General features: G+C 42.0%; 1 protein-coding gene across 1 annotated transcript; it reads left to right on the top strand.

Moving 5' to 3' along the window:
• Positions 1-455: 455 nt before the first annotated feature.
• zbtb7a (zinc finger and BTB domain containing 7a) lies at positions 456-13,878 on the top strand. The gene is made up of 4 exons (XM_026304908.1): positions 456-499; positions 8,734-9,297; positions 10,409-11,253; positions 13,330-13,878. The coding sequence occupies exons 2-4, from the start codon at positions 8,812-8,814 to the stop codon at positions 13,763-13,765; spliced, it is 1,767 nt and encodes a 588-aa protein (XP_026160693.1). The 5' UTR covers positions 456-499; positions 8,734-8,811; the 3' UTR covers positions 13,766-13,878.
• The last annotated feature ends 13,999 nt before the right edge of the window (positions 13,879-27,877 follow it).

Genomic DNA, 27,877 nt, shown 5'->3' with positions numbered 1-27,877 from the left:
CTTTAATACCTGGCAGCCTGCTAGCAACATACTGTAGTGTATAATTCAGCCCTGAGTGCTTACGTTAAAGAAGGCTTGGAGATAGTGGGGGTGTTGAGGGCAGAGAGAGCTGGGAATTGTAGTCCACACCAGGTGCTATAAAGCAACACAAATGGGGTTTAAGAACTCTGTATCCCAGAGTGCCTTGCCTTTGGCCATTCAGGAAAGGGAACAGCCGCCAGCCTATCCCAGTGAGGAGGTGTGGTGAGTGAACAGCTGTCAAACCAATGAAAACAGGGAATGCGGAGCTGAGTTGTGGGCTGAAAATAGAGGGGGTGGGGTGGTGTTGGAGGGGGGGTAGGCGTCTGTTTGTGTGGGATCAGGCAAGGGCTTGCCTGTATGACTAGGGCCACTCACAAGTTTCCTGTCTGCTAAAGCTCTGCCCAGAGACCAAGGCAGCAGAGCTGGCCGGCAGGCACAGGAGGCCGATAGGGTCCGGGAAACATTTTCTGCCTGTTTGGTAAGCACTCCAAATACATCCACATACACACACACACACACACACACACACACACAGCATGTCTTAAACTATGGCTGAGAGGAGAAGAGTGGGTAGCAGTGGAAATAAATACAACAGCATCTTGTGTGTGAAGGAGAGTGAGAGGGATGGGGCTTGATAGAGTTCAGAGTTCTTGACCCACTTGCAAAATAAAGGAGGGAATGGCAAATAGGTCAGTGCTGAGTGTAAGGTGCTGCACAGAGCTCTGCTCAGAGAAACCGTTGTAGTCCTAAACGTTTTATTCACACCAAGATAACTTTTTAACTATGGGCAAGATTCATTATTCATCAGTGTCATTTTCATCCTAATAAGGAGCTGTATTATTTTATTATTTTCATCTGCTGCTGTGATTAAATGACACTGCTGCTATTATTAGTAAAGTGAAAAAAGATGAACACAGTTGCACATCCTGTACTGCTGCTTCTTGAGGGGTGTTGATGTAATTCCACAAAAACCACTGCATCAAATGTTTGCTAGACTGGCAGAGCGACCATGCTGATAGCTCACGGCATACAGGTGGGGTGTTGAGTAACAGTTTGAGAAACCTCAGTAAGTGACATCTTTTCTTGCTAAAGGAAAGAGTATGTGACACATCTTGTGACAATTGGATTTCACTGGTAGGGTAAGCTGCCTCAGTTTGGTTCTTGCAGTATTAAAATAAAACCTCAATTGTGGCAACTCCTTGCACTGTGCTGGGGAACTTGCTGATTGATTTTAGTTTTTCGCAGCCACACACAGCCATGGTCAGTCTTATGACATCTTTTTGTTCCAGTCCACTCTGCCCTTAACTCACCTTGCATTTTGTTAAAAGCAGATTTTAATCTGGTGGCTCGTGGTTAAAAGACTTCACAGGAACCCTGACTGCCTTGCTCGATAACCAGATGCATATTTTTTTGGCTTTGCATACTTGTTGAACCCGTTTTTAAATGTGTGGGCATGGAGAGGGTACAAGAAGAGAACAGAAAATGAAGACGCCCAAATGCTGGGAAAGTGCTTGGAATGCTTGTCAAAAGGCAGTAGTAGACAAGGTTGATGGCATTTTTTTTATTCAGTTCAATGTCAGAGAAAGAATAGTTACAGTAAACATTGTCCTGATGTTACCCTCCATACCACTTGCTAGGTACCACTACAGAAGACAAGTATAGTTAGTTCAAGTAAATTCCATCAAGAGGTTAAACTAGGACGCTGTATGTGTTTGTGAGTGTGCGCTTGTGTGCACACATGCATGCATGTGTATGCGTATGTGTTACCAACAATAGACTCAAGGGGAATTGCAGGGGACTTCAGTGCCTGTGGGCAGGTCCAAGACACCACCCATCAATTTGGCGGTGAGGCTGAATACAGTTTGATATTCCTGTATGTTTGTGCCTACACCACTATGGCCTGAAACTAGCAGGTTCAGACAGACTGAGAAGACAGGTTGCGTGATGTCGCCGTGGCAGTTTGAGGCTTTATTTTAGAGTGAAATGTTGGCTGTATACAGTATACTACATGTATCAGTCATTATGTTTTTTCAAAGTTTTGTTTATGTGGTCAAATGATGTACTGTGGCCCATATGGTGGAATGAAAACCTTGGTTTTTTGTACATCATATCAAACAGTATCTTTTCTGTGCTGCTGTTCTATCTCTCTATGCTTCTCTGTATATGTTATAACTTTTCTCTACAGTTTTAATACTTTCATTAGTCTCTTCCTTGGTAAATGCAGCTTCATTTCCCCCTAATGTTTGGTTCCCCTGATCAGCTGCTCAGTATACCACAGCTTCCAGCCTGGCTAGGCAGGCAGACAGACCCCTCTCTGTTGTTTTTCTGTTGTTGTGCTGAAGTCTAGGGGGAGTAAAGGGGCTTCTTCTGTTCTCTTCTGGGACATTTATTATGGAGAGGCCAATACAACCTGATCGAATTAGAGTGGGAGAGGAAAAGGCTGGGATGTTGTTTAGGGTGGGGATATAACAAGACTTGTATTTTCACACTTCTGGGGTTATATGGTGTCTTTTGGTGACATGTTAACGTAGGGCTTTTACATTTTCCATATACTGTATAAACAACTATTAGCTGAAAGTGGTATTCATTAGTCAACAGTATCATTTCTTGTTATATTGATAATAAACACTGTGGAGACTTGAATTAACTAAGCAGAACTGATCAGGAAGATCATATGTGACCAATTTGACACTGTCTGCATGTTGATATAGTGAATTGTTTTGGGATGAAACAGGAGTGAAGATGGGCGGGTTGTGTTAAAGGATGGCAAGACACAGGAGCGTGTGTGTGTGTATGTATGTGTGTGTCTGCGTCTGCGCTGCTTTGCCTCCTCAGCAGTGGAAAGGGGAAGTGGGTGGTGTAGTGGGTTCTGTGCAGTGCAGAGTATGAGACAGCGATGGAGCAATGATGAGATGAGAGCGACAGATGAGAGGAAGAGAGAGGGTCAGACAGTAGGGACAGAGGGAGCGAGCAAGCAGAGAGCTGGTCATCTGATAACAGAGCGGTTTCTGTTACATGCCTGCCACAGACTCACAGGAAGTCCTCTTCCCCTGTTGGTCTGCGCATGCACAGAGTGGCGCAACCAGGGCACGTTGTGCCTGCTGACTGACCAACTGCCAGCTTGAGTTCTGTTGGACGATGCTGTGTTGTGGAGTAATGCTGTTTCTGAAGCCCTGTGTTAGATTTTGTTACACTTCCTGATTGGCAGCATGGCAGTGTTAGCGCATGTTACTCAAGCTAAAAGGAACTCAGACTGTGCATGCGGTTTTATTACAGTGCAGCTTGAGAAAGGCTACTATCCATGCTACAAACCATGACTTCACAATGAAATATCTATCAAAACACAAAACTAGCACAAAGTATGTATCATTTATACTTTCTAAAGTTAATTGTGATAAAGTAGGCTAATCTTCACTTACAAAGCCTTACATTATGGAATGAATAAGTTAATCATCGGGCTAATTTTACCACACTGTTGTTTCTTTCTACGTATTAAAATACAAACACCTGTTCAACGCGAAACAATGTATGGAATACTACTAGAATGATACATTGAGCTGCAACTACTACTTTATTTGTTTGTGTGTTGTCGCAGTTGTAATTTGTGACATGCTATACTTTTTAGCGGATGGGAAGAGAACTCCATTGCCTTCCTATAATTAGGACATTTCTGATATATTGCCTGACTCATTTACATACGTTGGAACCAATGCTAGAATGTACTATAGTATAATACAATCTGATACAACAAAGACCCAAAACTAGAGTCACTGCTTAACTTAAAAATGGAAGAACATATTTCTATTATTGTGTTAAAAACAAGGGAACAATGAGGAGCTGTGAAAATTCACAGCTGTCTTACTGGATTGAATTACAACATATTTTATGTTTGTTTACATGTTTGCTAGCCTGTGGGTATACAGTGTACAAACAAGCAAAAAAGAAAAGAAAATACAGACAAATTAGAGCTCATTTGAGTAGTCAGCAGCAGCAGCTACAGATTTTACTTTGCGAGTTTCTAGTAAACTAGCAGTGGAAAGTGCATAATTTATAAGGACATCATAAACCCCTTGCCACCTTCCTCACGTTAAACTTTGCCCGATATGTGGGCGGTTATCTTTCCTCTTTTGCAGCAGGTTACACCAGGTAAGTGAATGAGATCTCTTGAGTTTATCATTGACATCTGAACTGGATTCCTAGGCCACCATACATGCAGGAGTTATGAGTGAGCTTGTGAGTTTAACGCCCTGCCTCACCCACTACCTATTCACTGGCTTTGTGTCTGTTTTGGCAGAGCTTCCTGGTTGGTTTCTAGTGAAACCTGCCAGGCATAGACCAGCCCTTCAGTTTTATCAGTCACTTACCCTCTTCCTGCTTGGCTCCCAGTATGACCAATCAGGTTTCCTCTCACTACAGGGAGTAGTGAGGCACTTGGCCATGGCACTCGTTCAAACTGCACTTTTCCTAGGAACTGCCACCCCCTCCTCATTCTGATTATCTTGCAATATCCTCTTGGTCTAACCTTGAACCTTCTTGGTCTGAGTGGAGTAATTCCCCTGCAGTGGGGGTGGGTGGGCTAGATGAAGTTGTTGCCATAGAAGCCATTTGAAAGAGTGAAATGAGGACAGGGGAGAAAATATAAAGAAAAGGTCAAGAAGGCATAGATGAGCAAAATGGCAACCTAAGTCTTTGACTTGTGTGACATTCAGGTTTAATATTTTTTTGCAATTTTGGCTTCACTGCTCTATTTCTGTGGCACTCTAATCTGAATACAAACTCAAATTAATCATTCTGATAGCAAGTGAGATACTCAGTGCTTCACATGAGTAAAAGTAAACTGATAGACCTTTTCACTCTTAAGCAATGTACTAATAACACTTAACAAGGTATTCATTATAAAATTTCCAACAGCCCTGTATTTCAGTATTCAAAGATGGCTCATCTGTGTTTAACATTTATAGCCCAAGGGATCAATGATTCAGTTTGCTCTGATTGATCCCTTTTAAAGTTGGGTTGCTCAGTAGTTTTGAACTGTGTGTTGTTGTAGTAAGCCAATCTCATTTTACATGCCAAAGTTAAAGAAACCAATAACAGAAAGTTTGGAATAAAAGGAGATATGTGTTCTGAAACTTAGTAGATTCAAACCAAACATTTCTCTAACATAGAAATATCAAGTCCAGTACCCTCTGTAATACCTAATCATGCTGTTTTTGGTTCAGTAAAACCTAAAAAACATGTTTGTGTAGAGCTTTTAAAAAGTGTCATGGAGGCATGTATTTCAGTGTCTAAGAAACGTCTGAGGTTGCACAGGGTTAACAGTTTGTTCCTTTGTGTTTAGGAATGACTGGTATGTGTCAGCCAAAAAGGGAAATACGTTGAGAGTCAAAATTTGGCAGTCCTTTCATATATGATCTATGTCATGCAAAATAAAACCATTTTTACTCACTGCTACCACAGTGTGATGTGGAGGTGTTTGTTAATGTCAAGCAAATTGGGTGTGACTCTCTTGGCATAGATATTAGGAACACACAGCATAGTCAACTGAAGAAAGAGCACAACATAAGGCCGGTGTTGGTTGTTCCGTCCCTGAAGTGTAATTTTGATATCTGTCCTTGCTGTGTGTAGATATGTGGAAAGGGGTAGAGGGACGTTACAGATGAGATGGAGGTGATGAGGGTGGAGATGGGATGGGTGGGTCCTTAAAGCAGTTGTTTGACTTGCAAAGTAGGCCTGTGTGCTCATGAACTGGGCATTGAGAGAAAGCCCTTCCCTGCAAGTGGAACGCCAGGGACACAGGCAGCTGTTCCATTGCATTGTGCTGGGTTGCAGTCCTTGTCACCCACAGGCATGAATTAGTGATAAGGAATGTTTCAAGCCATGAGGAGGTGTCAGGATCAGGTTTGTTGCACTGTTTCCCCTTTCTTAGTGCTCTTTGTGGGTTATTCTGGGACAGGTGGCTCCTGCATGCAGAGTAGTCCCTCTATGCTTCAGTGGCACTGAATCAAGTTTGTGTATGTTTTATCTCCTCTCAGCTCAGTGTCTTTACCCCACAGAGCCGTGACCCAGGGTCAGTTGTGTATGTATGAGGGATAACGCACTATGCAAGCATGAAGCAAAGCCTGGAGTGCAGGTGCTAATAGCCTGTATTAGAGGAAAGCAGGTTGGCTCGGTCTGGATGGGCACACAGAGATCTATTTCCACCTGTGAAGGACATGACCTGTAGCAATGTGATTGCCCTTTCTTTTGCTTACTTCCATCTCCATCACACTCAGCCCTCTCTCCCTCCTGTGCCATTTCTCACTGTCTTTGCTCTCCCCTTCCTCTGCATATTCAGATGAGGGGTTAGATGATAAAATTTGCTCAAGCGATGTCTGACAGTCTGTTTTCATCTGAGCTTTGTGACATTGGCACTGTTTGCAGAGGCTTTGTGGTCAGCTGCCTATCGAAATTGCATTAATGGAGATCTACAGTAAGGACAGAGAAATTGTGTATCTGTTTACTCCATTTCACCATTAATTATACAAAGCAGCACTATATATTATGGTCTGATTTATAATGTAATATCAAACCTGTATTTGAGTTTTCTTTGTCACAAAGTTTTGCCTAAATTAAAAAAAAAAAAAAAAAATATATATATATATATATATATATATATATATAGACCCTTTTAGAAGATCATGATCTGTTGAAACATATGTTCTTAACGCTAACCTGTGAGCAGAGCTGATTCACACATTCAAAGTGTAGCAACAGATAGGCGTTGCTTTTTACAGAGGAGAACAGAACACAACAGAGAAGAGGAGGGAAAGGTGAAAACAGGTGAACAGGTATGAAAGAGGAGAGGCTGCCAGGTTAGGCAGGTTTGGTAGTGGGGTGTAGCATATAAACATACCAGAAGGACTGATCTGAAGGAATGTCACGTGAATGCTTCGGTCTTGTTGAAAGCGACACACAAAACCATCGTCCCCCCTCCCACCCCGTTTAACCAATCTCACCCCCTGCTGGGTCTTCCTGGCATATGGAGGGGGGAGTTGGATGTCCTTTATGTGTATTTATGTGTATGTGTATGTCATGCTTTATTGATGTCTCTGTTGCACTATTTGTTTGTGTGTGTGTGTGTGTGTGTGTGTGTGTGTTAATAGAGAAATCGAGAATGGTTTGTCCTGCTGAAAACCCCCTCCCTCTGCATAGGCTTCGGTCGATCATTTTAATCTCCCCCCACACGTGCGCAAGGGGACAGCCTTTTCTGAAACTTGGCACACAGTACAGGGTGGGGTAACCAGCTCAGACCGGATTGACAACCTCCCGTTTTTAATACTGTTCCCTTGCAGCTTGTTGCGTGTCCTCTTCCTCCTCCTGTGGAGTTTTTTCCACAGGGTCTGCTCTGACAGCCCCCCCCCCTTCTTTTCCTCCACCTCCTCCCCTTCTCCCCTCCCCAGCTCTCGACTGACACAGAGTGCGCAAGCTGCACAGCCCAGCTCCCAGCATGCACTCTGATCCCCACTGCCCTCTGCCTATCTGTCCTCCATGACCTCTTACTTGGTTTCTTGCACGAGTGCATGCACACACATCCATAGATGTAGGTGTGTATACAAGAAAAAAAAAAAGTCAGGCCACCAGCCTCCTTCACTCACACACACACACACACACACACACACACACACACACACTGTATGTAGTACATGAACAGTTTCACTTATTTATGCACCCAATCATGGTATTCTAGCAGGCTAAAGGTCTGCCCAAAATTGTTATGAGACACTATTTCATATTATGATTTCATATTATGTCACATGCTGCTGTACAGTTTTATAGTAAATCTGTCAATGCACCTGCTGAAACAGTGATGTACACCATTTTTGTGTTACCATTGCAATTACTTGGAACATTCTTTCCAAGATATTGGGTCTGCTTAGACAGGGTCAAATGTTTAAAATGGCTGTTTTGGCATATATTTTTTTCACTTTTTATATGAGCTACTCCTCACAAACTAGAAAATTTACTGCATTCAACATATGTGGCAATTGTAAAGCATTCGCAGTGAAGATTGGTTTCTGATCAGGTACTCAGAGATCACAAAATTTGTTTCAGAACCTTAATGAGTCACTTTTGAGTAGTAGAAACACATTGGTGTAAGAGTTTAATTTTTAAGGTTTGGGTATTAAAACATGGAAACGCTTAATGTGAAAAATCAATAGAAAGTTGATGCATTGCCAATATATTAATGTAAAAGAGTCTTGATAGAGTGAATTATCCATACATATACAATTTATCCATTAGCGTCACAGGTTGGCAGGGGGCGGGGTACACCCGCACAGCTGACACATAGAGACAAACACCTACACTCACATTTACACCTGTGGATTTTTTTCAGATAGTACTAACCAATAGTACTAACCGCTTCCCACCATAATTTAGAAAGTGAAAAAGACGCATCGTACCAGGAGGAACATCATCAGAATAGACAAGAACACACACAATTTGGAATGAACTAAATCACCATTGTAAGCCATGCTACAAAGTTGGATTACATTAGGGCCAATTAGAGATATTTACTGTTTTTTTTCACCCATGTGTATATGTACTGAATCAGGTAATCAGCAATCCTCTCACTTCATCTGTCCACGTAAAGAATGTTATGAACTGATCTATTCTTTTCCTGTTTATCTTTCCCATCCTTGCTATCCCTCTATACAACTTTTCTCCCTTCAGACAGGCAGACGGACAGACGGCAGGACGGATACACGGGTGGGGGCTGTGCTAGGTGGCTCGGCGGCAGGCTGGTGGAAGATGTCGTCAGGGGCCGGTGGGAGGGGCGGAAGGCGGCTCAGGGGGACAGCAAGCAGCGGGGGTGGAGGAGGGAGAGGAGGGGCAGGAGAGGCAGAGGAAGGTCCTGTGGGAATTCCTTTCCCTGAGCACAGTGCAGACATCCTGGGCAGCCTGAACAAGCAGCGGCTCAGTGGCCTGCTGTGTGATGTGCTCCTGGTTACTCAGGATCGGGAGTTCCCAGCTCACCGCTCTGTCCTGGCATCCTGCAGCTCCTACTTCCACAAACTCTTCACTTCAGGTGCTGCTGCTGACCAGCAGAACATCTACAACATCGACTTTGTGGCAGCAGAGGCTCTGGGAGCATTGCTGGACTTTGCCTACACCGCCACACTGACAGTCAGTCACAGCAGTGTGGCTGACATCCTTGCTGCAGCACGCCTCCTGGAAATCCCACCTGTCCAGGATGTCTGTACACACCTGCTGGACACCAAAGTGCTCTCCCCGCCGGTACAAGATAATTATAAAACTAGAAGTGACATTTTAAAGTTGAAATTTAGTTTTGATTTGATCAGCTCTTCTCATTAGTTAGTGATGAATTTATGGCAAAACACATACCATCTCAGATGCGGTATATGTGTTGTGGAACTGGAATAACACGTTCAAAAACTAGTTACCCTGGTATTCCTTTCATTCAACAGTGAGCATAGTCAAACTGACATCATGGCCTTTAATAATTTATCTGACTATACCAAACACATGCCCACAGTCTTTGGTTAGTTTAGAACTCATTCTGAGCCCATAGTGTGTGTGGAAGGACGGCATGCTCACAGACTACAGAAACAGCATATCGCAGCTGCACACGATCAAGTGTAGCTGTGATATGCAGTGTCTGATTATATAATGCTCAACATCATGTGATATTCACAGCCACACTTTACTGTAATAATCACATCATGTAGAGCATGTCGAGGACCTCCACTGTCTCCTGGTTGATTAACAGCAAAGGAGCCCAATAAAATCACCTTGTGTTAAAAACTCATGTTGCCAAGGAAAGCTAAATGATAAAGGATGTATTATTATTTACATCAAAACATGACTGTGTGTTGTGTTTTACACTTCCAACTATCTATTAATACATTTGGCACAAGTTGACATTACTCAAAAAACTACCAATACTGGTTTACTTTTTACAAGTTGGTGAATGTAAAAATGAAAACAAATTTGGAGTAATATGCTGCTTGTTTTTTATACACACACAAGTTACCAATGTGTTTTGCTAGTTAGTTATTTTTTTAATTTTGCACATGCATGTATCCTCAAGCATACTAGACCCCAGGATACCTGTATAATGATCTGCCTATACTAATAGGCCTTACACAAAATTTAGGTCATCCTAGACAGTCTTCAGTCCTCATGATGTATTTATTTTCAATGTGGAGAGAATTTGTATAATAAAAATGTGATTTTTTTTTTTTAAATGTACCTTTTTTCTTTACTATTGTCTGTACATTCTCTTTTCCTTTGTTTTTTGTACTATATACAAAAAACAATTTAAGTCTACTTATGTAGAATTATTTTCTCCTTCACTCAATCTTTGTTTTTCATCATATTTCAACAGGCGGGCAGTGAGCGAAGAGATGAAGATGAAGATGAGGAGGGGAAAGGCAGAGGGGGCACGGAGCAGGGAAACCGGGTGAGGGCCCGGGAGTACCTGGAGTACTTCCAGAGAGGGGCACGCTGGAGCAGCAGCTGCAGCACACCGGAGCTCAGGGACCTGCCTACATTGCACTTTAACCATGGCAATGGCCCCAGCAATGGGGCTCCTGGTGGCCCCGGTGAATACTACTCCCCCTTGGCCCTTGCCTTGGCACAGGCCCCCCCACAGGAGCCAGAGGAAGAGGACGAGGATGAAGAGGAAGAGGAAGATGGGGATGCCGTGCAGGGCAATGGAGCAACCCTGGGGTCTTACTACACCCAAAATGGGCACTTCTACCTCCCCCCTGAGGGGACAGAAGTGGAGGAAGGAAGTAGGGATGTGATGGCAAGGGAGAGGGGTTCAGCCAGTGCCCTCCTGCAGCAGATGATGGACTCCATCGAGAGGCAGAAAGAACGTGCAACAACTGGGGAGGAACAGGGAGATGGGGATGACCCCGACATGGAATTTTACTTGAATTATTTTAATAGCACGCATCATGAGGATACAGCCACTGCTGCTGTGACACAGGGAGTGCCGCCACTCTGGTTATCACGGGGCAGTACAGGCCAAGAAAGAGGAGGAGGAGAAAGAGGAAATGGGGGTGGAGGAGGAGGTGGAGGAGAGAGAAAGATGCGCTCTAAGGCCTTCCAGAAGTGCCCCATATGCTCCAAGGTCATTCAAGGAGCAGGAAAGCTACCCCGCCACATCCGAACTCACACGGGAGAGAAACCCTATGAATGCGCCATCTGCAAAGTCCGCTTTACCAGGTAAGCCCAATTAATGCGGTGACTACCCCATGTCACATGTACTAATAGTCTTGGGCTTGGCACTGTAGACAAACCACCCAGCAGTAGGAAACACCACAAAGCCAAGAGCAGGAGTATTAGCACTAACTAACTTAGCTTTGCATTAAGGAAGCAGTGCAGTTTGTGAATCTAAATGTTTACTTTGATCAGTCCATACCTGTTTTTAGGGCTCGCTGAACATTGGCTAAAATGATTTCAATGGCGCAGAGCAACTAAATTCTAATCAAAGAGGTATGTAAAATATTCCAGCTCTGAAAGAGGGGTCAGATGGCTATAAACGTCTGCGTTATTATGACAGCCTCCATTGCAAAGTCCTGGAATTTTAACATAGGGGTCCTATAAAAGAAGGCTGTGACATGGCAGTGTTATCTATTGGAGAGCTGCTATAAAGTGTGGTGTTCTGATACTGAGAGGGATTACACTCCCTGAATGGTGCTCTATGAGCTCCAGTGCAGTAATTTGAACTTTTGATCTCTGGCTATGTTGATTATTGCCCAGGGCAGAGTAGTTACACCACCCCTCCTCTCTCTCCATCACTCCTTTACCTCTCGATTGAAATCTGCTGTGTGGCATTCAAATAAATGTGATTAGTCCACAACCAAGGACTTGAGTCCACATGGTTTCCTTGTATTTAGGAGCCCTGACTTTTCCATGAAATCTTTTCTTTAATTAATTAATCAGTGGAGTTGTGCTGGAAATAGATGTTGAAGGCTAGAAATACCCAGAACCTCTGTTGGCATGACAGGTAGGAAGACCAATTAGAATTCGCCTTCTAGCTAAATGTGACCAGCAGTGGGAAGGGGGTACTGTAATCTTAATCCTGTTTGATCAGGGTTAAGAGTGTACCTTGCACGGTAATAAATCAGTCCTGTCCTTTAAATAATTCACCTGTCAGTGTGCCACTTTATTTCAAGGCTTTGGTCTGTGTGCATGTGTGTGTGTGTGAGTGTGTGTTTCTTCTCATATGTACACGTCTTTGTTTATGTATATATTTGGGACAGTGTATATGGGCCACTAAGCATTGCAGTGGGTTTATTTGTTTGCTGGTATGACAGCTAATCACCCTAAAAGGCATGCATGTGTACCTGTCTATGTATATGTGCGTACACATTGAGATACCTCAGCTTGTTTGTTTAGGAGCCCTCTGCCCTGGATGCAGAAGGGTTAGATGATCTAAGAGCTCGGGATCTAGATAGATAGTAAGGGCTAAAGGGGGGAGGGAGTGAGGGACACAAGTCAGATGAAGGCCAAGGCAGCCTGATAAAGTTTTGTGGGCAGTATATCATTTCAGTGTAAAAAATGTTCTCAGATTTTCTTGGATATTTTGGTCTTGTTTTAACCTGAGTGTAATTGTTGTAAAACTGCATTTTTAGCCAGTATGTTTTTCATATCAGCTATCTGATTTGCTCAGAAATGACACCTACTCTCAAAATTCAGTCAAATACAGCTTGTGGGGATGGAACTAGGCTGCAAAACTGATGATGTTTTAATAACTCCAAATTTCTGTACTACTCAAAGTTAAATGTCAGGTCTGCAAGATGATTTTGGAATTGTTCAGCTGCAGAGAACAGTAAGATTTTTTTTTTTTTAGGATCTGTCACTTGCTATTCTGCTTATGGTGTCATCATCAAAGAAAAGTTACCAGAAATCATAAAAATGGCAGGTGACACAATGAACATTGAGCTTTCTTGTCAGTTCACATTGCTCTCATACATAGATAAAGATGTAAGGTTTATGGCTTCTTCCCAGTCTGGCTGCCCTGACAGAATAATTCTAGTGGATGAGGTGCAAACGATTGCTGTTAAATATGAAATAAAATCATCCACAGCATGTTAACCTTGCCAGACTACATGTGAGAATTAATATATGTTGAGTTAATTATGTATGTTGTATATTATATTACCTGCTTTGATTAGAGTTTGAAAAAACCCTGACTTTGTATAATGAATGCATTCAGATGGGTGTGAGCTAATCCTCTAGATTTTTTTGGACTGTGTATTCTGATGATGTGATCTTGTTTATTTTTCTCCCTCCCAGGCAGGACAAACTCAAGGTTCATATGCGGAAGCATACAGGAGAGAAGCCTTACCTGTGTACGCAATGTGGAGCCGCCTTTGCTCACAACTATGACCTGAAGAACCACATGCGCGTACACACAGGCCTGCGCCCCTATCAGTGCTCAAGCTGCTTTAAGACTTTCGTGCGCTCAGATCACCTACACCGACACCTAAAGAAGGATGGCTGCAATGGTATCCCCTCTCGTCGAGGCCGAAAGCCTCGAGTACGGGAGCCAGGGCTCCTTGAGGCCCCCTTAGGCGTCCTGAGCCCCAGCTCCGACACAGGCCCTGGGCCTCGTACCATCAGGGGACGGCGGCGTTCTGAGTCAACCTCAGCAGTGGAGGTAGAGGGGGCTGCTGGAGCCCATGCACAGAGTCCTCACCTGCAAGAGTTGACAAGGGAGGCAGGGCCCTGAGACTGCACGGGTGACAAGGACACTGCTGGACACCGTAGTTGCTCTGCACCGCCTGTGAGACAGGACAGTGAACAGAGAGGAAAAAAACACGCAAAGGCAAACTTTAAAAAAAACAAAACAACTAACTATTCCTCTATAAACCAAATCAGGGTGTCACAAAAATTAAATCTTTATATTTCTTTCTCCTTTTACTTTAGGAAACAGACTAGACTTGCAAGCACTTGAGTTGGTTTATCTGTTAAAGAGCAAAGAACGCTTCAAATCATGCACCCATGACGTCCACTTTCTGGGTCATTTCTTTCTTTATAATATTAGAGATTTTATACATTGGCATATGTGCTGAGGCAAATGTATGATAGATACAAAGAAACTCTGAGCAACTATGCAGTTGATTTAGATTTTTATTGGTTTTGTCCTCACAGCCTTTAAGCTCTAAGCAAGGTGTCTGTCAAGCACCTTCTGGCTGCTGTACGGGTGAAGCGAGGACAAATCCTCACAGTGAAAACAACTCTTTTTCTATTCTTTTGCAGGTCTGAAATGTACAGTTACCATAGAAACAACATTGCCACAATATGGGATATGCAAGGAAAACCCACCACACTTTTGATGCAACAGTTTTTTCTCTAAATGTTCCAGAAAGAGTCAGACAAGGGTTTGATTGAAGTGTTACTTACTCTACAAAATGCATTTTAAGAATCTATGGTTTGTCTTATTGAAAAAAAAAAAACAAATTCATGTTGAGTCAAATCCACTTTACTGGAGACTCATCATTTGCAGGACTAGGGAATATGAGGGGTGGAGGGTTTGTGTTTTTAAAGCACTACCATCGTCAATGTATCTGTTGGCTAGACTACGCTGACTCTTATCCCTCACAATCTTGCAATTTCAGCATTTCTGTTTTCCCTCTTGATTTTGTCTTAATTTTTTTGGTTGTTGTTCCTTTTTGTTGACTGCTTCGGGTACTTGACACTTTATACTTGTATACATGTATATACAGCAGGTGGTGATATGACATTGGTCCCCTCTTAATGCTGAGGTGTACTTACCAATCGGGTTTTTCCTCTTAGGCTTGATGTCATATTGTTCACAGAGTGATGCTTATGGGTGAATGAAAAAAAAAAAGTATGAATGTTTGAAGAAACATAAAAACATTAAGTCACCCATTTGTCCTAAACTTAACACTTGACATGTATAGTTCCGCCCAAAGGATCAGGAGGTCGGTAGAATGAATGTGCTTAACTTTGTGCAGTTTTTCGGAATCTCTCCTTGTGTTACAAGGTGCGGGTAGCATTTAACTGTGTGCAGGTTAAAGGAATGGCAGGGAGCCAGGTGAGAGAGTGACAGAGTTTGACCAGAAGAGATGGATGAGCACCTTTTTTATGTGTTTGCACAGCTTTATTAAAGATATCCAACAGAGCCAGAGAGAGAGGTATATTTAAAGGAAGTGGGCTTGTGTGGAGAGGGAGTGAGAGGAGGTTTTTGTATCATGCTTATTCCATTGTTTTTGCCCTAGGGACCATACAACCATGAGGCAACCTGTATGATGAAGAGAGCAATAAATACCTGTCCAAGTTGGGAGGCCAAATAAGAGCACAGCTGCAGCTGGTTGATGGGGGAAGGGAATAAGGGAAGGGGAGAGAAATCTCACAATGTCTGTTGCATTCCAAAAAATAATCTCCCCCAGCTCAGCCACGTTTCCAGGCAGGAGGGGATCAAATCAGGCCTTTTCTCTCCCTCTCTCTCCCTCTGTAGTCTTCTAATGCCCGCGAACCATCCTGGAGGGGATATTATTATATTAGAGCTGGTGTTACTGTGGGTAGGATGCCTGGTGCTGCAGTTTAGTGTGTGAGTGTGTTTACATGTATGTGTGTTTGTGTGCATATGTGTGCGTGGCAGCCAGGGTCCCTCTGGCCACATCATCACTGTGTGAGTCAGCCACAGCCTGTTCAAACATGCACCCTGAGCTGCCAGCCCCAGTGCACTTTCTCTGTCGCTCACACACACAATCGCACTCATTGGGTCCAGGTATCCTGTAGAGAAGGGGAAAACACCAGATCTGACATATCTGCTTGAATATTGTCAGTGACGCCATACATCTGGATTTGTTAGTCTTAAAATATCCAAGTTGGGTTTTTGCACATCAGCTCCAACATTATTTTCCAAACTTGTGCATTGAGCCTTTGAGTCAAAAAGAGTACATGCACGTGATTTAGAGTCCCATATTCCCAATTTCTGGAGTAGTGCTGTAGTTCAACTATCAGTCCTTTTGCACCTTAATTGGAAAGAGACAGGTAATGAATGCACTTTGTTACTAAGGAGGGCACTTTTGTCAACAAAACGGGTACTTTCAAACAAAGCAGTTGCAAATGAGATCAGTCCTTTTTCTGGCCATGGTGGTGAAGTGAGCTCCTTCACTGGTTTAGTTCAGGTTTTGACGACAAGCTGCCAAAAAGTCAAAGCAAAACAGAAATATACAAATTCAGATGTCTGGAAGAAAAGCCAGACTGGTTCCAATACAAAACTTTGCGTGTTCTGAAAAACACAGGTTTAATCCATGTAACTGATTGCACTTGAAGTTAGTTGTTAACAGTAATGTAGTGAGTTGTCTTTGTGTCTTAATATTAAGTAAAGGATAGAAGGAGGAGACACACAAAGAAGAAAGGGCACTGTGTGTGTGTATGTGTGTGTGTGTCTATCTACACGTGCATTTTTTTTTCTTGGCATGCATGTGCACAAGCATGCATTGCTGGCTGGCAGGCTAGAGGGTCTCAGGACTAGCTTGGATAAACAAACTTCATGTCTAACCCATCTGTTCACCAGCTACTCTCGTAACTACACGTGTTCTCTGAGGAACCACAGTGATAATAGGTCCACGGTACCAATAAGCAAAATACCATATTGTAAAACAACTCATTGGACAGTTGCTTATTTACTTCACAGCTCTCTTGGTGCAGATTTGTACAACTCTTTGTTCACCCTTGTTAGTAATTGTCAAGTGTTGGCTAGGTCTTGAGCTAGCTGGGTATGGCAACCTGGTTCGTGATTTTTATGTATAGTGGTACATGGTATGGACATCTTAAACCCATTTTGTCTTGATATGACAGAACTATTGAGACCTGTGAGCCATCTTATGATTCATTGGACCTTAATATTTTCCCATGTCTTATGTTATTTGTTGATTAACCAAAGCTTTTTGCCCTAATTTTTTAGTCTACTGTTGACTAGAGATATTAAAAGTATGTCTTTAATTTATCAGGACTGGGCCTCCCTGACTAAGCCACACACAGATGCACCTCTTTAGAATATATATGCAGAAATGTGTGTGGAATCATACAGATATTTACTTGAGTTTGTTTTCTCTCACTCTTTGTGTCCTTGTGGACAGTAGAATCAAAGGTTTAAGGATGTATAGTTTGTTCTCTCCGTCTGTAGTTGTTTCTTAAAATAACATGTTGTGCTACAGCTGTTTTTTTTTTTCTAATAATTTTACATGGCTATGTTTGTGTGTGTGTGTATGTGTGTGTGTGTGTGTGTGTGTGTGTGCATGTGTGCGTGCATGGGTTGGGATCTTCAGTTTTGGGTTGCTATGCCAGGAGGGTGGGGTAAATGGGTGCTTGGGTGGGGTTATGGATCTAAAGCCTGATAGCACTGGAAATGGTGCTTTAGCTGCGAGAGCAAAAGTTTGCACTAATGTTAAATGTCCTTGTCCTGCTTATAGGAGAAGGGCAGGAGACCTCAGAATGGCCTGCAAGTTTCCATGAGCACAGAGCAGTGTGGTTAATACTCAGTGGTCTCATAAAGAGCCCATCCAACCCCTCCATAGAAATAATCATGTACAGTATATTAAGAAATACACAGACGTCCAACAACAACAGATACCAAAGGAGACAAAATGGCTTGCATTCAAGCCATTGGACATTTTAAGCTACCAATATAATGTTGGATTACTAAAGTTTTATTGTTAAACCTGAAGGCTCTTGAAAAGAGATTCTAGATGTAACTTTTGATGGAAGCTAGAAATGGTGTGATAACAGCAAATCATATTTGCTCTTTATATTACGACATGTTAGGCTCTTACAAAGCAAGATAGCCTCTCCAAAAACTTTTGAGTTTGTCCTGATTTGAGTGCTGAGATATACTGAGTGCAGGTGCCAGAGATTCCAGTTTTTTTTAAATTTAGAGATGGGATTTTGTAAACATCTGTTTAGTCAACTGATAATGAAAAAATATTGTTATTGTTATTTGATTATTTGGTGATCACTGAATCGGATGGTTTTGGATGTTTGGTTTTTTTTTTTTGTTTTTTTGAATTTGAACTCAATTTAAATGTTCTCTAATTGAAGCAGACTGGGACTTTGTGGCCTCATCTGAGGAGCACTAAACTTGTTGGTTTTATATTCCAGACAGTCAGTTGTGTAGGGCTGAGGTGGACACCCACCAGGTGGACAATGCAACATCATAGGCCACACTGTGCCTTCTTCTTCTTTTTTTCTTTGTTTTGTTTTTGCCCATATTTCAAGACCAAATTGTAAAAGTTAATTGGATTTGTTCTGAAATTGGCCACTCAGCTTTTTAAGCTTTTCTTGAATTAATTTATACAATAATGTCTCTGTACTAGCCACTACGTCAGAGCTGTGTCTCTAACAGCCTCTATGGCTGCACAACTGGTGTGTACTAAGCCTCAGCCTCACACCAAGGTTACGCTGACACAGGCTTCGAGACAGTCTCAGAACTTCATAGCAAGTGTTTTTCAAAACTGACCTTGATGTGTTTTTTTCCTCCTGTGCTTTATCAAAGATTTTTAGAGAATCTATCTGAGAAGGCCATAAAACAAAGATGACTAACAGCTATGATAACAATGATAAGTGTAAATAATCAAATGAAGCAGGACAGTGTGACTGTTATTATGACGATTTGTGGTGCCAGAAGGGCAACTATTTGCCATGCTTCGTCATTTTGCTGCCCACCTGATTTTTTTTTGTTTTCCATCAGGCTTTTGATGCACAGCAAGCTGAGTGCAGCATATGCAGTACGGCACTATGCGCAGCGTGACTCTGGCACCTACACAGACAGCCCTGGGTCCTTCAGAGAGGCAGGCTGCTGTCTGTTGCCTGCTTTCAGCCAAGTGGAGACAGTTTGCACTTGTGTCTTTCTCAGTCTCTGGGGATACAAAGGTTAGCATACACAGAGGAGGATTAAATAGGAGTGGTAGGTGAATGCTAGCTGTTGTTTTCAGCAAAGAGGTTAGAAAGGCCAGGTGATGGACTGCTTGCTGAGCAATGGTTCAGTGTTAGTCCTCTAAGCTGGTAGGAATTACATGGCCACAATATGATAAGAACTGTAATACAAAGGAGGTCACCACAGGTTTCACAATGGGGAACTGCAACAAGGAGAATGTTAATCTCTTTTGTCTCTATGTAAATACTACTCAGGTGGAAAATACACTGCTATGCATTGGTTTCGATGTCTGTTCAGTTTGTGGTATGTCTGATCACCCTCCATGTTACTTCTCTGTCTTTGCCTTTCTTGTTCATACCAATATTTAACATAAGAGTTCCAATAAATGTAAAAGCAGGAACACTTTCCTCTTTGTAAGGTGGCTGTGACCAGCCTATTTCTCCATCTATTATCGATCCAGTGAATTGTTTGTTGGAGGGAAGGAAGCCACTGGAGATTCAGTCTTATTAGTCAGACTGTAACATTTTTGAAAGGTGATGGGGTTGGGTGTATGCTTTTTTACTTTCTTCTCCCATCGCTGTTCCTCTCTCTGGACTCTACATCTTTGCTGCCGACTGGCCTTTGATCAAAGATCATACACCCTCAGCAGGGGAATCAACAGGAGAGGGCAAGGGGATTGGATGGGGTCTGGAGGAAGAGACAGTTTCAGTTTTCAGTCACCTAAACCAATTTAAGATACATTCCATAACTTCATACTGTGATTCCCACTTTGGAGTTTTTGGCAGGAGTAAATGATGTGCTTTGGAGACTAGCCTGACTATCCCTCTACTGTGTGATGTACAGACATGTGGACAGACGGATCAAAAGGCCCCTGGTGTACTGCTATCCAACTGCCTTTTTTTCAGCTTCTGCGATTGTAACAAAAGCACTTTGCGAAAGGCCATCCTGATTTTTGTGTGCTTTTATTTTAAGGTTATCACTATTGTTATTATTTTGTTGTTCCTGTTGATGTTTTTATTTGTTTGTTTTGTTTTCCCGGTGCAGATGATTATTTAAATGGAAAAAAAAAAACAAAAAAAACAATATGTTGAAAATGAAAAAAAAGAAAAAACTTGAATATTTGGTATCTGGATGGAATGTGGTTCGAGCTGCCACGTCATCTGGACATAAACACATCTCTGTTATACTACCACCACACCTGTTATATGCAGCTTATTGCATAGTCACACAATGGTAGGTTTGGGGGAGGGGTACATGCAGATTTCCCCCTACCTGCACTCTATTTACTATCTCAGATCTTGTTGGGAGAAAGGTCATTTGAGCTCATTTTGGGAGACTCCTTTAAAAAAAGACCTGTAACAGTTGCAAAGCTTTCTGAGAAGGCTATAGCTGTGCTGAATGTTAAACATGCAGTGTTGTATCCACTGCAAAATCTCTTTGTCTGCAATAACGCCCTATCTGTGTAGTTAAAGGCTGGATCTGGTATCCGTATAGAGCTTAAATGATTATGAAAGACATATAAAATGGCCAAATGACCATCATGCACTTTGGCAAATCAGTACAGATTTTTTTTTTTTTGGCCTTAACATCTATGTCAAATCAAGATTATTGCAGTAGAGTGGAAAGAATAATATGGATCATAATAACCATTTAATAAATCTATAGTTCAATAAAAGGTTTAACTTGGGAGAGAAAATAGGCTACTATTTATAATAGATTGATTTGTAACTGTGATTATTATGATATTCCTTTACAAAGGTTTTTTCTGATGTAAATTTTAAAATGGTGAAATATGTCCCCGTTCCCAAATCTGGACATTTAATTGTAAATGCACACTGAGTGACATTTGGCAGAAAACTGTTGCTCCTCTTCTATCTGTGAGTTAAAACTTTAATCTGTGATGCACATATGGCCCCATCCCACTCTATACATGCATCCTGAAGGCAGAGTACCTGCTGTGACATCACTTATTGAATGGACTGTAGCCAGAAAGTGCAAGATGATCGAACGTTTCGACTGTAGAGTGGCTCATGTGTATTTACTTTTTAAACAACCCCTTCTTCATCACAAAGTTTTTTTAAGCATCACAGTCTATCAGTCCATATCTGTTGGAAACTATGGGGGGAGGGAATATAGTTAATTTTTATGGAGAATTTGCACTTTTTGGTGGCGCAAAGAAATTGTATTGTATATGAGACCACTAAATCCACACAATCTAAACCATGTAATTCCATTTTGTGTCTTTTTTTATGTTTTTTTTTTTTTTTTTTTTTTTTTTAATATATCCAAAAATGTCTGGCATCTGGTTGTCTGGTTTAAAGAATATAAAACCTTTCTATTAAAAACAATGGTTGCAAATGTTTTGTGTGGATACTTTTGTGTCTCATTTGAACTTAACTGTAATACATCCATTTTTTACAGTAATAAAGTTAAGTCACCATCTTTCTTAAATCTTATCAAAAAAAAAAAAACATGATATAGCATCACTAAAGTGCTAATCATATCCTTGTGTGTTACATTGTCTTCCATATACCTGTCCAGGGTGTACCCCTGCCTTTCGTCCGAGTAGAGCTGGGATAGGCTCCAGCAGATCCCCGTAACCCTAAATAGGATCAAGCGGTTAAGGACGATGGATGGATGTCTTCCTCATGCTGTACACAAACGCCAATGGGCAGGTTAGTTCTTTATTCTGGCCAGAAGGTGGCAGTATTGTCACTGTTATTATTTGACGGTGCAGTGCTCCTCAGATTGCTGCCACACATCACTATTCTGTGTGTGTGTGTGTGTGTGTGTGTGTGTGTGCGCGCGCGCGTGTGCATGTGTATCGCATTCATTCTTTTGCTTGCCTAGTGTCTTTTTTTTTGTATCGTATTTGGACACACACATAGCCATGTTTACCTTCAACTCATACATTACCACTAAAGCATCACCATGTGCAGTGCAGCCCCAGTGTGTTTTGTCCTGGCTGACACAGCGAGAGCATTGCAGGTCCAAGGGATATTTACTCATAGATGCTGAGCTCTTCTGTGATCATATATTTACTGGTGTAGGGCGAGCTACACTATTTTAAATCTGATTTGTCCCTGAAGTCCAACAACACACTGCAACCAAAGGCTTGTTGTCACCCTGTCTTCCTGTTTGTCTCAGTCTGTCTCCCTGGGGCGATCCTGTGGGGTGACAGAGGTCATAGAACAGCTCATTAACCCCACCCCAACAGCCCACACATTGCTGCAGTCAGGCTGTGGCTTCACACACACACATTTTTAATGCTCCACTAATAGCAGTTAAGTCGACTTAAGCCTGCTCCATGAGCAGTATGCTTTCAGGGATGCAGCATGAGATGTGTAGGTTTTGCAGATTGTATGTAGTATCACTTCATCTAAATGTGTTTTTTGCTAGTCCTCATAAATGTGACAGACATCTGTATTATTTGTAATAAGAAAAAAATGTTACTTTGCATTTTTCTTGAAATGCAACCACTTCACTTTTTAACATTTATTTTACTACATATTTACACTGTGCAATATATTAAAGCATGAAATGTTTTATTCAGTCATGTTAAACCTGTTGTCCAGATGTCTCAGGGCTCTAAGTCATTAATTGTTATGTTTGTAAGGTATCTAAGAACACAGTGGGATATGCTGTTATTTTCCATGTTCAGACATTATTGTTGCAGTCAAAACATATTGGATAAGAGGAACAGCAGCACTTCAGGGGCTACGAGATGCCCGGGAGCTGTTGACTGGCATCTTTAGTGCTATTATTCCCTCAATTTGTGCATGTGTGTGTGCATGTCCCTCCAACACCATTTCTGTTTGCATGTTTGTCTATGTGCTTATGCACAAAGGTATAGTTTAATAATCTTACTTGCATGTGTACCATTGTCATTAAGACTCACAGTAAATGATCCTTTTACTGCCCTCCCAATGAGCACTAGGAGACAGTGTAAAGCAAAACAGCAACACACATACATACACACACACACACTAGCCTCATTTTCACCGGTACACACCTTTCTCCAGGGATATAAAATGCCCCTGCCTCTGCACACTGTGGGACATGAGTTTCATCCAAACTAGCTGCCGTCCTCAATAAAACCCACGTGAGCAATCTCTGCAGTATAGATTTCCAGTTTCTCTTAGGGTATATTTTGTTCAGATCAGGTGTTTAAACTACTCAATATGACAATAATTAGGCAGCACAGAAGACATGTGTTCTTTCTTATGTTGATAAGGGACATTGACCTTTAACCTGTGCACCCCTGTACTCTGCCCACCACCGCACTCCACCCATTCCATATGCCCCCATTCACCCCCTAAACCCCGCAGCCCCCCTTTTTTGCTGTGTCCATCTCCCATCAGGAAGGATAGAGGGGGATCGGACAGGCTTGGAGCCTTGCCTCTGGCCATCTCTCCTCCTCCCCAGAGAACAGAGGACTGAGGTGCCTTTAAACCACTGCGGCAAAAACCCTACCAAAACCCTGCAGTCATTAATATGCAAAAATGCAAATGAGTAGGTAATTAAGAGCTGGAGCTCTCTGGAGGCTCTTTGATTGCTAATGAATTCTAATCTGCAAAGAAAGGGGGGAGGGGAGGAGAAAAAGAGATGAAAGAGAAAACAACGAAAAAGAGAAGCCTCAACCCAAATTTTGTCATATCCATAAGTTTTCATATCGGCTTTGTTTTTACCTGGAAGCTGTAGTCAGAATTTATTAGCTCAGTAATATGAGACAATTACTTGGTGATATGTATACAAGTCACGAGTATTTGGGAGAATACAAATGTGTAACGAACAGCCTTCAAAATACATTTCTATTAAGTTAAAAGATGGATTTGTTGTATTTTTGTTCAGTAAATGCTCATGAAAATAAGATTTTACTAATGACATGAGTATCATTGGCAGAAATCTATTTGCAGTGGACACAGTGGAGCCATTGTGTGGATCTAGCTAATTAGTGGGGAACATGACAGGCAAGCACACACTTCTGACCAGTGCCTACCACAGAATATAGGAGATCAGTTATCTCAGCAGTGTGTTCCTTGCTGCAATAGCAGCTGTGTGCTGAAGTGAAGGAGATGTCATTTCATCACTTTTGTGAGCCATAACACATCCCCACTTCCACTCTAACTCATTCACTCTGTCACTCACACACACAGACACACACTACCACATACACATGCACACACTGCTGTTATTGTTGTTGCAGTGCTCCCGCTACACCAACAATCTCTGCTTCCCTCCCCCACACAGGCTCACATCTATCTCCCTTTCACTCCCTCTCTTCCCCCTCCTGCCCTGGGCAGCCCTGACATGCCTACTTCAATTGATTTAGAGTCAATTCAGCTTCTGATCTGATTGTTATCATGTGACTTTTCGCCGACCTCCCCCTCAATATATGACTACTGTATTATTTTCAGATTGGGATAGAGATTTGTGTGACTCCGTTAGGAATACTCCTGTGTGCCTGGCTTTTTTGTTGCCTGCTTGCTTCAATCTCTGTTTCTTTATACGTCTCACCTTTCCATTCATCTCTCAAAAAACACCAAATTCAGCCACCACTGCAGTCTCCTATCTGCTGTTTCCTCAGCTGTACAGTCTGGTGGCGGTCTTCTCAATTGCCCCGCTTTGTAAACAGGAAGCTGGAGTTCTGTTCATTGTACCTGAAGTGTGGGTGGCAGAACAGGGGCACCCATGCAACTGAGCAATAATGGGAATCCAGGATGGCTAGGAGGGGTCCCATAAAATCAACATGGAGAGAACAGAAGAAGGTGGCACACAGGAAATCTATTGTCAAATGAGAGCAGACAGAAGCCAAAGGGATTGTTGATTTAGTTTTTTCTTTAGTAAATAGATTGTTGACTTGCTTTGTGTTTGTCTGTCTGTATTGGATCCTGCCTAGAACTGTAGTGTTTGGGAGGATTAATGTCATGGACAATCCCTCAAACTCATTTTCTTTCTCACTGTGGAGCTCTGTGGGAATTACAGGATAAGAGAGAAAGACATTGCATTTTCTGCTGACAGTGGTCCCATTTGTGATGAAGTGAAATCTGGGTTCATTGTGTTCCTTTGAGTTTGGCTGTTTTGAATACTTGTTTGAATTCTCGAAGATATGCTGGCCTCACTTGTTCCAAAACAATTGTGCTGTTTCGCTTATGCTTTCCAACTATCACTGAAAGGGGATAGCATAACCTTGTGGCTTACTGTCCTGTTTAAAGCACTCCCTCCACTTTTCTTTTCGTTTAACATGTTGGATGTCAGTGCAAGTTTGGGTGTTTTCTGCCAGACGAGCTGTAATAGGGGGAAGAAGCTTGACGGGAGTCAGTTTATCATGAGCACAGAGAGCACAACAGATAGATCCCCCCCACCCGTCTCCTCCCCTTCAGCACAGATAGACTCGGAGCATGGGCACTTAGCCAACACTATCAATCTATCTGCTCCTACCCCCAGCCTCTAAGTCTTATTGGAGGACAGCTTCCAAAGGGGCAAAGAGGCATGAATCATAACCTGGCTATGAGAAGCTGTTATGCCTCTAAATACACGTGTTGTGGCTCAAAATCACTCCATTGCTTCTGCATTAATAACAGGCACATATGATTGTCACAGCCCTGGAACAAAGTTGTAGCATTTAGGAGGAGCTCAGGCTGTTCAGGCAGAGGGATTGTTGGTCTTGGCCTAGTTTTCTTGTCTGATCAGAAACCTGTGCACCTCTGCCCTTCCCCCACCCAAACCCAAGCCTCTACTATTACAGGCTGCGAGGGGCTCAGTATGGAGCGAGGTGAGCAGCTTGGCTCACCAGTCAGCTCTGTGTGTGCCTGCCTATACTGTATGATTACGGGCTTATCATTGTGTGTGATATAACCTGGTGATGTGGTTTGGCTTGCATGACTGGCTTCCTATGAGCAGAGCAGGACAGCAATGAGAGCTAAATGTGTACAGCATGTGGGAGTGTGTGGCAGGTAGCTAACACTACACCCAGCAAAGAGACTGTGGAAACCAAACATTGCGTTTTTGTTGGAGGTTAAAGCAGCTGGAAGCAAAGGTGACATATGTAATACTATGATGCAAGATTACCATGTTTATTCTCTAAAAAGCATCATTGATTAAAAAAATATAAAGAGGATTAAGTAATAAGTACAGATTATTATATACTGTAATTACTTGTGTGAATTTATGTCATTCAAAATATGTGTACATAGATAAATATTTCATTAATATGCACAAATATATGACCGATTAGCACCAATGTGCCAAACATATGCTAATTTTTCTACATGCATCTGTCGTTAATTACAGATATGAAGCTGGGAATGGCTTGAAGGAATCGTCAAGGGCTTGTGTGGCAGCATCGCTCCCCATTCTGCCTTAAACTGTCTATTGTACTGTGAATGTATTTTGAAATTATAGATGACATGTTTGTGTTTTTATTTGGTACTTCCTGTGTAATGACGCAATAAGCTTATAGGCTACCATGTGGTAGCTTACCCATACTGAGTGGGGGTAATGTAACTTAATTTTAGCATAAAACTGGGCTTTTAGAGGTCACAATCTATTCTTTTATGTCTGTGTTAATTGTAAAACAAAACAAAATAGCGGACAACAGCGTTACAATGTTCACTAATTCAGGAGGCACTAATTATTTTGTAACAGCTGAATATAAAACTGGATTGCTCAATATAAGGAAAACATATTAATATCAGCTTTTGCTCTTGGCTCTAATGAGGAAGGGGAAACCTCCCTAAATCACTTGTTAAACAAATCTAGGTATGATGTTAATACGTTATTAGCCTAAGAGAGTATAATGCTTCAAAAGATGTTGGTTCTCAGCTTTGCCTTTCAGTCCTCAGCTGCCTGTTATGCAACTAATTTCTGTTTAACTTCATGTCACCATTAGAATCACTTCACATTCATTAAAGTGAAGATCCTCAGTATATATGTTTTTTTTTAATTCTTTTTCTACCACCCCCTCCCTCTCTTCAGCCTGGCTGCCCTTGTACATGCTCTCCATGTCAGACCCAGCTGTTACTACAAACTACTTGGAGGGCTTACAAGCCTCATTGCTAATACTGACAACTGCACTATTCTTACTCAAGGCCTAACGTCTACTGGAAAACGCAACAATATGAGAGATTTTCTCTCCCTCCACTAGAAATTCATTTCCCCAGACAGATGTTTCCATCTGTTCAAATCTAAACTTTTGATTAACACATTCTTTAAATCAAAGGATTCTAAATAGGTGTTAGATAAATAACTCAAGATGCCCTTTCTGCAATAGCTGTTCCTTTTTCTGATGCTATGGATGTCTTTTCATTTTTGTATTTCATATTTGTAGATATACATCTACATGTGCAACCAAATGTGAGTGTGTGCGTGGTATGTTTGTGCAGGTATTTATGGCCCATATGTGCGTTTGTTCCGAGTAGTAACCCCATTACATTCCTAAGATGGTCCATGAGACTAATTAATGTTCTGTGCCGAGGATTTTCCTTTACCCATGGGACACCCAATGGATTATTTAACTATATGTCCTATTGACAGCAAATTCCCACTCCTATTGGTAACCTTTGTGTGACTAGACACTTCGAGGCGTCAGGGGTCTAATACCACTAGGCAGCTATGTAGAATTTGCATTTGTCATGTTGTAATTTTGTTATATAGCTCACACCCAATACATGGGCATCATTCCCACATGGTGACTCAGTCACCACAGCCTTTGTAATAGTTAATAGTGAGTGCTAAGATGTTCAAAGAAATCTTTCTGTGGATGTTGTAGTTTCCAAAATAACATAGCCTAATGCATGTGTAGAATATATGTTTATACAACATGGCAATTTTGGATGTTTTAGATAGGAAACAAAGCAGGGTCATCTTAAATTCCCTCGTCTTTGACGAGGCTTGCCTTCAGGCTAGAAACAACAGCTGTCTAACACCTACATA

The sequence above is a fragment of the Mastacembelus armatus genome, chromosome 4 (genome assembly GCF_900324485.2).
Source record: "Mastacembelus armatus chromosome 4, fMasArm1.2, whole genome shotgun sequence".
NCBI classification, from domain to species: domain Eukaryota; kingdom Metazoa; phylum Chordata; class Actinopteri; order Synbranchiformes; family Mastacembelidae; genus Mastacembelus; species Mastacembelus armatus.
This window is presented reverse-complemented; position numbering and strand designations above follow the sequence as displayed.

What these genes read in the sequence shown, in the direction of transcription:
- zbtb7a (XM_026304908.1), top strand. Translation starts at nt 8,812, where the DNA reads ATGTCGTCAGGGGCCGGTGGGAGGGGCGGAAGGCGGCTCAGGGGGACA. An exon ending in CCAAAGTGCTCTCCCCGCCG is followed by an intron (nt 9,298 to 10,408) that starts GTACAAGATAAT and finishes ATATTTCAACAG; the next exon opens with GCGGGCAGTGAGCGAAGAGA. An exon ending in TGCAAAGTCCGCTTTACCAG is followed by an intron (nt 11,254 to 13,329) that starts GTAAGCCCAATT and finishes TCTCCCTCCCAG; the next exon opens with GCAGGACAAACTCAAGGTTC.